The sequence below is a fragment of the Camelina sativa genome, chromosome 14, assembly GCF_000633955.1.
Source record: "Camelina sativa cultivar DH55 chromosome 14, Cs, whole genome shotgun sequence".
NCBI classification, from domain to species: Eukaryota; Viridiplantae; Streptophyta; class Magnoliopsida; order Brassicales; family Brassicaceae; genus Camelina; species Camelina sativa.
In genome coordinates, this window is record NC_025698.1 from 1,146,858 (window position 1) to 1,156,491 (window position 9,634).

General features: G+C 35.6%; 2 protein-coding genes and 1 long non-coding RNA gene across 5 annotated transcripts in view; 1 reads left to right on the top strand and 2 right to left on the bottom strand.

Annotated features, from left to right (window-relative positions):
• Positions 975-2,368, top strand: LOC104738843. 2 transcript variants are annotated; one of them, XR_759855.2, is made up of 5 exons: positions 975-1,120; positions 1,236-1,287; positions 1,421-1,835; positions 1,990-2,067; positions 2,168-2,368. It is a non-coding gene; the product is annotated as an uncharacterized LOC104738843 (long non-coding RNA). The 2 variants fall into 2 exon arrangements; XR_759856.2 differs by having other exon boundaries at positions 985-1,125.
• On the bottom strand, positions 2,459-4,423 carry LOC104738842 (protein NETWORKED 3A-like). 2 transcript variants are annotated; one of them, XM_010459054.2, is made up of 3 exons: positions 4,244-4,423; positions 3,983-4,079; positions 2,459-3,531 (listed from the first exon to the last, which is right to left on the bottom strand). In XM_010459054.2, the coding sequence occupies exons 2-3, from the start codon at positions 4,059-4,061 to the stop codon at positions 2,822-2,824; spliced, it is 789 nt and encodes a 262-aa protein (XP_010457356.1). In that variant the 5' UTR covers positions 4,062-4,079; positions 4,244-4,423; the 3' UTR covers positions 2,459-2,821. The 2 variants fall into 2 exon arrangements, with proteins under 2 accessions (XP_010457356.1, XP_010457355.1); XM_010459053.2 differs by having other exon boundaries at positions 4,248-4,420.
• The window catches only part of LOC104738844 (coproporphyrinogen-III oxidase 1, chloroplastic), a gene marked incomplete in the record, with an annotated part of 3,152 nt that continues 1,357 nt past the window's right edge, over positions 7,840-9,634 (bottom strand). The window contains 8 exon segments of the mRNA XM_010459056.2: positions 7,840-8,137; positions 8,229-8,327; positions 8,417-8,541; positions 8,632-8,719; positions 8,896-8,979; positions 9,076-9,170; positions 9,269-9,344; positions 9,424-9,634. Coding sequence (XP_010457358.1) covers positions 8,069-8,137; positions 8,229-8,327; positions 8,417-8,541; positions 8,632-8,719; positions 8,896-8,979; positions 9,076-9,170; positions 9,269-9,344; positions 9,424-9,634 — 847 coding nt within the window.

Here is a 9,634-nt window from a genome sequence, read left to right on the forward strand (position 1 = left end):
AAAAAAAAAAAAAAAAAAAAAAAGAGGAAGTAAATCGAGAAAAATACTTGATAGAAATAAAATACGAGTATACTAGTTGACCGTGGAATTTATATCCATAACGCGAGGGAGAGGGGGTCATTGTCAGTGACAACGAAAAGTGGACACGCCAAGTGTTAAGGGCAAAACGGGCAACGTCATAAAATAAGGCCATTGAGTCGTTGGCAAAAACATAAAGATGACAGACTGTCTTGCCATTCGCCAAAAGCCCTACAACGGCTACACAACAACAACAGCAAAAAACATAGACCGCTGAGTTTAGTCACCTTTTACGTTTTCACCCCTCATGTTTTTATTTATCCTTTATTTTATGTGCATCGTTTGAGAATTAGCTAGCATTGATAAACCCGTTAGTAGTTTTGTACTAATTAAGAAGAATAAAATACACTAACACTTGCCACTCAGTTTAGTATTGGATTTAATTAACTTGTTTGAATTGGTCAATTAAAAAGAAGAAGTACATTGAGTAACTAAGAAGAGAAAGACAAACCATTGCCGCATAAAATACGTATGAAATCGTCTTAAAGAGTCTCCACTAGACGTAGATGATAGTAGTAGTAATATCATATCTTTCATTGTATTCTTCGTGAAGAAGTTAATTATGAAATTGTTTTGATATTAATATCAATCGAGTTTAATTACAAAACAACATTCACATAAAAGATACTACTAGAAGCTAAAATATAAATAATGATGGAGTAGTAAGCCCAGCCCATTAAGGCTTACTCAGCCCATATAATGAAGGAATTGTCCAATGTTGTTTGGTTAAATGTGGTCCATTAATAACTCAGCCCAGTCCAATAAGAAGAAAGTTGGAAAAAAAGGAAAAGGAAATCGTGACCGTTGAAACCCTAGTTTAATGAATGAAATCGTGACCGTCATATAATAATATGATTATCTATAAATAATGCCTCCACTCTTTCTTTCTTCACTGTATAATTTTGTTGTCTCTACTTCGACTCAACATTGTACAGTTCATCTTCTTCTTCTTCTTCTCTTCGTTTGCGTATTCTTCGGCGAGGCTCTAATTTTGGGTTTTCAAAACCCGATGATCATCTCGAATCGTTCATATTCTTCTAGGGTTTGGTCTCTCTCTCTCTCACAATCCAAACCAATTGCATCGCTCTGTAATTCTTCTTCTTAACGCGTCGCGTCGCGTCTCTAATTTTGTTTTGCTTCTTCGTCTCTTGTTGCAGGTGTGTTTTGAAAGCAAGTTTATTATCTGATCATCGCTCCCCCGGCCTCTGGGTGAGTTCTTTTTCTAGGGTTCGGTCTCTCTCTCTCAATCCAATTGCATCGGAGCTCTGTTATTCTTCTTCTTCTTCTTATAAAAATAATAATAATAATGCGTCTCTGATTTTTCTTCTTTATTTCTTTCTAGGGTTTGGGTTTCTAAATTTGCAGCAGTGCCTTTGATCTATCGGTGATGGCTTTGTGATTGTGTTTCTTCCTCTGTTTTTTTTTTTGTTTGTTTTGGCTTATTAACTAACTCGTTTCGTTTTCTTCCTCTTCTGTCTCTCGTTGGAAGCGTATTTTGAAATCTCAACTTCTTCTAGGGTTTTGATCTCTACATTGATTTCTATATTCTAGGGTTTTTTTTTCCTTCACTCGAATTCCTTTTAATTTACTCATAGTTCCTATTATTGTTAATCCAGATTGATTCATTGTGGAGCATACCATTAGTATTGATCGATCGGCGATTGAGGAAGAGGGAGAGGGTACTAAGATCTCCCTGATGGTTTGATTGAGGAAGAGGGTACTAAGATCTCTCCCTGATGCTTTGATTGAGGATGAGGGTACTAAGATCTCTCCCTGATGCTTTGATTGAGGATGAGGATACTAAGATCTTCTAGGGTTTTATTCATCCTTGTCACTCTCTCTCTTTGATTTTAACGATTTTTTTTTATTTTTTCTATTGGGGTCTTGACTCTCTTTCTCTCTTTGATGCAGGTCTTCTTTTGGAATTACTCATCATGAACAGGAAGCTTTGTCATAGGATGGATCACACCCAGCAGCAATATGAAGTGGGTAAGTTTGCAGCCATGAGCTGAGACTTGTTTATTATATCTTATCTCTCGTCTCGAGCTTACTTTTGGTATGCATGTTTTTTTTTTTTTTTTTGCATCAGCCTCAAGGATTTGTCTCTGATGACTTGCTAAAGCGCAACTCAGAACCTAATGATTGACAAAGGTAGTCAAGTTGCGAATTTATACGTTCTGCATTTGGATAAAACCCTGGTTAACAACCCTTCTTGCTTAGCCCAGAGCAAGTGATTCTACAGTTGAAAAATTCATAAAAACCAATTTCTACAATTGAAAATTTCAAAAGCTGTATTGAAGGCAGCGATTTACAGTGAGGCGATGATGGCGAGCTCCGATAGGGGAAGAACTGGAATTTTGAAGATGAAGAAGGGAAAAGCAACGACAACGTTTTTAAATTATATAAATAATTGTCAATACTTGTAACAACAACTTATTATAAGTTTCTAGTTCTACTAACATCAATAGTACACACACAAAAAAAACGAACTTACAGATATTAAAAAACAAAAAATATTGATTCGGAAAGAAAGAAAAATTATTAAATAAACAAAAAAACCAACTATAGATACTGTAAAACAAACCTTCATGGACTTAGCTATAACTGTAATCCTATGAAATCTTACACTAACTACTACTTGAGTATACCCTACCCATGTCACAGAGTACAAAGATGTTTAAACTTTCAAGAAATTTCCTCAGTTTCTGTTCTTGACCACACACACACATACAGACCTCTCTGTCTAAAGAGTCATGAGCTCTCTGGGAGTAGAATCTGTGTTTGGAAGGAGGACCCAGTTTCCTACTACTTTCCCCCACAACCCTTTCAATGGCTTCCACATTTGTTGCTTCCTCTGAGAACTACTATCACCTTCCTTATTCTTTGCAGCAACAACAGTAGAAACACGTTTCTTGAGCTCTGAGTTCTCTTCTTTAAGCATTTGTATTGCTAAACTCATTTGCCTTATAGCTTCTCTCTTCTCTTCATCTTTCTCTATCACCATTGCACTGTAAACCTTATTCTCCTCTCTCAGCCTCTCTATCTCTTTATTCATCATCTCATAATCTCCATTATCTTCACCATAACGGACTTGCGATGATTCCATCTCCTCGCCAATGCCATCGATTTCAACTTCATCATCAACCCATTTTCTTTCACCGTCATCTACTTCAGACTCTGCGTACTCGTCATAAGTCTCGCAAGCCTCAGACCAAGAAGACACATCATCACAAGTTGATGACTTGTCATGGCAATCTGATAAGCCATGTTTGTGCACAGAAGAAGGTCTCAACAAGTCGTACCTCTCGACCAAGGAGCGATGTGAACGGTAGAATTCTTCCACCATGGCTATAAGCTCAGGTCGCTTCTTATAATACATCTCAGCTCTTGCGGCGAAAGAATCCGCATCCTCATCAACCACTCTCAGCATTTGCTTTGTCTTTTCATCCAATTCTACAATTACAAAATCAGATTTCACCATGTCAAAATCTAAATAAAGTTCAACACTTTTTCACTACTACTATCTCTAGTCTAAGAAAGTCATAACCAAAGATAAGACACCAAAACAGAGTCAGCTTCCTTAATGACTATTCTATACCAATATCAACAAGAGAACAGAATAAAAGGTAAAACCTTTGAGAGAAAACAAAAAAGACCTATAAACCACAGAGACCATAGACCAAAATTAACACTTGGATCGAGACATTATAAGCAGAAGCAAACTTCACCATGTCAAAAATCTCAATGAAATTAAACACCTTTTTATCACTACTCAATTGTCACAGAACATCATAACAAAATACCTTTGAATTCAATAGACCGACACACACACATATACCAAAATCAAAACGTAAGAATTTGACATGAGCAGAACCAAATCAGAAAAAAAAAGAGAAACAAATACCAGAGAGAGTAGAATGAAGCCAAGGAGAGAAATTAGTAGTGTTGTGATTTCCAATCCACCACCATTTTGATGAGTCCATCACTCTTTTTCTCCTCCACTTCAATTACAAAACAGCAAACACAAAAAAAGAAAGGATCTTCAGTTAATTTTAGATAAAAATTAAACTCTCACTCTTCGAATCATCATCATCATCATCATCATTATCTAGTATATGAGCTTCCTCAAAAGCAAAATAGAAAAGAACAGAGACTCGGAAATTACCAACCTCAGTGACGAATTCAGTTTTCACGGCGCCGTTCCTCTCTCTCTCTCTACTTCTTCTTCTTCGTTGGAGTAGAGCAATCTTCTTTAAGGATTTATGTTTTCTATTTTTCTTCTTCAGATTTCAAAGAGTTGAGAGAGTGAAGACAATGGCATCATTTACCACTGCTTATCTCCTTTAAATGACGTTTTCACCCTTCTTTTTTTGGTAGGTTTCCTTAGTCAAAATTCAAAAAAAATTACTATTTGTTTCTCAAAATAAGGATTATTTATTTAAAATTTCCATAAACAAAAGTACAGAGGATATTATGCTCTAATTTCCTCTCTATAACAAGATTTTGTTTTTAATGTTTATCAGACTCAAGTGTAGTCAAAGGATTTATATATATATGGAGATATATATACATATATTGATGGAGCTAAGAACAGGGGTAGTTTGGGAATTATGTTCAGCTGATAGATACGAGGGAGGGTTATCTAAATGGGCCCCACGAGCCCATGTGGGCTGTGGCGAGCGTAACACGCAAAAGGCGTTTTTGTGCAACGGTCGATTAAACTCTTTTTCCATGCTTAGTGTACATAGAATAAGACCAAAAAGAACAATGAACAAATAAAGTACAAAACAGAGATGAGCTTGTTGTATTCCACTATTTAGTTCCTTTTAGAAATTTTGGGGGCGTTTCATTATTATAGCTCCCTCTTTTTACAATAAGACAAGTGAATCTCTTTATACTTCTATTTTTTTAAGGATGTTAATGGTGACTGTTATTGGCTTCGAGCCTGCGAATGGTTTTACAATTTTGCACTATTTATAGATTGAAAGACTTTTTCAAAACAGAGTGAAATTCTAAATAATGCTACTATTGTTAACGTTATAAATACCATTAGCTTAAAAGTATGTATGTTTTAATCACTATTAACGTGTCATGACTTTGACAAACAAAGTTGGAGAAATGGAGATTTTCTAGACAAAACTACACATAGCGAAGGTGTTTTAATTCTTAATCGTTTGGACTGGACCAAGCTGTGCTGCCATCTGCAGTTTCTCTTAATTAGACCAAAAGCCCAATTTTCAAATATTTCTGCAATTATTATTGTTTTTTTTTTTTTTTTTTTTTAACTTGGATTGGATTGGTTCAATTATTACTAGTAACATACAAAAGGCTTTTTGTTACACAAACAAAGAAAAACCCTAAATCAAGGAAATGGAAACTACAAGTGACCCGGCTGGAATGGAAGCAACGTAAAAGTTTTTGAGTTGTCCAATCTCTCTCGTTGGGAGAAGCATAGATACGGTCTCTTATTTGCGGTTTAAATCTTGGCTTTTGTTTTTTTTTTGGGTTTAATCTACAGTAATCCATTTTTGAATCTCTAGTTACACAGCAAACGACGCAAGTCCCATCAAATAAATTGTTAGGCAGTAAGGGGTTAACTGTAACGGTAACTTTTTAATTTTGATTTCCTCTCTTTTGTTTTGATAAAAAGGGAAACATTCCTATTTTCTTTTTTTCTTTTGTTGGAAACCTTTTTTTCCTATATAAACTCGACGCTAAGCTAGCACGTCATCTTTGAGAAACTATGATTTTCCGTAACCTTGTTCTTCCTTTTCTTTCCAGTCTCTCTGTTCTTATTGAGGCAAGCTCTGCTAAGCTCTCTTCTCCGATCTCTTACAGACCGTCAAATCCGATCGCCGTCGTAACTGTAACTCGTGTTTGATCACACGATCAAAGATCTCTTCGTCATCGTTTGGATTCCGTCTCTCTGTTTTTTTGCGTTTCACGATCTCTGGCTCATGGAGAATCTACCCGCAGTACTGTACCGATTCCGAGGTTGTGACGCGAACCATGGATGCATCAAGCAACATCATACGCACCGTTGTCACGACATTAGCCAGGTTTGTTGCTTCTTCAAACTATTCGCCACAATTCCTATTTTTGTTTTACCTCGCAACTTCGGATTTTATAATTGAAGCCTAACTTGCTTTGAATAATATAATATAGTCTCTTTGATTTGAGGTCTCCAATACTGAACGCAAATAAATCTTAGATGCTGGCTCATTCATATATTTTTAAGAAATTGATCTGACTTACAATGTTCTCTGTCTGTTATCACTTTGTTTCCAAATTGACCTTTTAGTTTTTCGTAGGTTCCTCCTCTGTTCTTTCTTGATTCGCCAAGTTATCCGGTGGGTGCAGCACAAGACTAAGACTATTAGGTTTCCTGGGATGATTGAGAAAGACTTGGTAGCCAATTCTAATTTCTGCTTTTCTTTTACTAATTTAATAGTCTATATAGATATATATCTAGATATAGTATTATTACTAATTTTATTTACTTGTTTAAATTTATTTTTAAAACTTTTGATTTGTTTTTCACTGTATTAAAATTGATTTTTCTCATGATTTTAAGATTTTTTTTGAATAATACTATAATTTATAAAATGATGTGAGAACTAAACGGATTGTGGATCCCGTCATTTGACCTAGTCATTGATCGTTAGAGATTCCATAAATTCAACTTGTTTTCACATCATTATGTAGATTTAGTATTATTACTAAAAAGAATCTACTTTTTAAAAAAATAAAATAATTCAATAAACTTTTTAATTCCTTTTCCATGGTTAAAATTTTTTTTTTTCTTGCAGATTTTTTTAAAACTTTTTAATAACGCTATGTTTATAAAATGATGCTAGAACTAACCGGATTTTGGATCCCGTCATATGACTAAGTCATCGATCGTTAGAGATTTCACAAATCCAACTTGTTTTCACATCATTGTATAAATTTAGTATTAATATACTATTAATCTTTTACTTGTTAAAATTGTTTTTAAAATTTTGATTTCTTTTTCAAGGTTTTAAAATTTTAGTTTTTTACTCATTTTATTTTGAAACTTATCAAGAATGTTATATTTTTAAAATGAAAGAACTAACCGAATTTTGGATCTTTATTTTGAAACTCGTCGTTGATTTAGTAGAGATTCCATAAATCCAACTTGTTTTCGTATTATTTTAGATGTAATCCTACTATATTATTGCTAATTCTTTGCCTGTTTAAAAACTCTTTAATTTCGGTTTAACATTTAATTTCACACGGATTTCATGTTCTGTTTTTTTAATATATGCATGCACGAGAGTGTTGTCTCTGTACGATTGTTGAGACTGAGACAAGAGATCATCTGATGCTATCGTGCGAGTTCTCTTCTCAGCTGTGGAAATTTGGTCTTCAGCAGGCTTTGCCCTCGTCAACGGCTTTTCTCCTCGTGATCTTAGCTCCTTTCCTGGACACGCTCTTCTCAGCCATCTCCTTCTCTGCTTAGGAAAGTCGTCGCTCAAGTTTTGGTCTATAACATATGGAGGCAGCGGAACAACCTTCTCCATCTTCATCTTCAAATCCATTGACCGGGAGATTCGTAACATCATAGGCAAAAACCTAATGATTCGTTGGATCCGTTAACCACCAAAATTTGTTAAACCTATCTTTATGGCAGCTTTGTTTTATTTTTATTTTTGCCTTAGCTGCTTTTTTTGTAGGCTTTATTTTGTAAAACCTCCTTTCATATCTAATGATATTTACATATTTAGCAAAAAAAAATAATATATATATGCATTTGTAAAATTGAACTTTGAAACATTGCTCTAAGTCTGTCTTCATTGCCACTGCAAAGAAACGAAACGAAACTACTGTTTCAGACGCAAGTTAACACATTCATAGCACCTTACTCTCTTTCCCTTCTCCTCTTCAGTCATCTAAACTTGCCAAAACTTACAAGAAACAACGGAAATAAACTCACTCTTCTCAAACAATGAAACACAGCCTATAGAATCTAGATCCACTTCTTCGGGTTGATACAAGCATCCAATAGCTTCCACTCTTCGGTGCCCTCTTCCGGTTTCTGCACACACAATCACCATTAACCACATTGTGATTGGTATTCTAATAAATTAAGAATTGGTGTCCCCACATTCATGGGAAAAGGAACTTACATGATCATATTCCCATCTTGCTGAAAGCGGAAGAGAAACGAGAATGCTCTCTATTCGTCCTCCTGTCTTCAAACCAAATGTCGTTCCACGATCATATACCTTAACATCATCACCACACATACATTAATTAGCGAACAAGGTTCATAGCAAAGATAAGGGATGAAAAAGCTGGTGTCTGACTATAATACCAAGTTAAATTCGACATATCGCCCTCTTCGCAACTGTTGCCATGCTTTGTGCTGCTCTGTGAATTCCATGTCTTTCCTTTTCTCTACTATAGGTATATAAGCCGGAACCACTGAGTTTGCACATTCTGTGAGCAGCACAATTACAACATTACTAACTTGATCGTTGTAATAACCGTTTGTTGAAACATTAAGGATTGATAGTTATAGTCCATTACCAGTGGAAAATGAGAGAAGCATTTCCTGATCATAGTCATTAAGATCATCAAAAAATATTCCTCCAAGTCCTCGTCTCTCATCACGGTGCTGCAAGCATCACAGAGTTCTATAACATCTTTCAAAGGCCTCACAAAAACAATAGGGGCTTATCAAAGTCTCTCAGCTGTTCCAACCCTTTCCAATTTATTAACAACATCCCTAAACACAAACTTCTCAACTTAGGCCTTTAAACTTAAGATGTCACAAAAACACAACACACACACCTTGATGTAAAAGTAGTCATCACACCACTTCTTGAATCGGGGATAGAAGGAAGGGTCGAATTTGTCACAGGCTTGCTTTTGAATCTACAACAAGAAAGACAAATTTATATACATATAAGCAACTCCATGATCAATCACAAAGCTCATATCTTTAGAACAAGGGAATAAAAAGCTTAGTACCGAATGGAAATGCTTGACATCTTCTTCAAAGATATAAGCAGGAGTGAAATCAGTGCCACCACCAAACCACCATTGCCTCGGAGCTCCAGGAACATCTGAGCATTGAAAAAAACTGACAACTCAATGATGTTGTCCAAGCAAAAAAAGATGACAACTTTACAAAAATCTCACTCAGAAATTAGCTTATATATACCCTTCGGAGCATCTGTCTCGAAATAGCGATAATTGAAATGAAGAGTTGGGGCAAAAGGGTTCTTGGGATGCAAAACCTATATAAATCACACAGACATTATTGTAATGATAAAGAAAAACCCAAAATCGTAAAATTGAAGAGAGAGGAATCATTACAGAGCTAACTCCAGCGGCGAAGAAGGGAACGGGACCAGGTTTCTGATCAGAAGCTGAGCCCTTTGCAGCTCTATAAGCTTCAGGAGGCATAACACCGTAGACGACAGAGACATTAACACCAGCTTTCTCAAAGACATTACCATCCTGCAAAACACGACTGATCCCACCTCCTCCACCAGGTCGAGACCAAACATCTTCTTTAAACTTAGGA

Excerpts from the sequence above, each read along its gene's own strand:
- LOC104738842 (XM_010459054.2), bottom strand. The coding sequence starts at position 4,061 with ATGGACTCATCAAAATGGTGGTGGATTGGAAATCACAACACTACTAAT. Across the intron at positions 3,532-3,982 it reads GCTTCATTCTACTCTCTCTG|AATTGGATGAAAAGACAAAG; the intron begins GTATTTGTTTCT and ends TTGTAATTGTAG.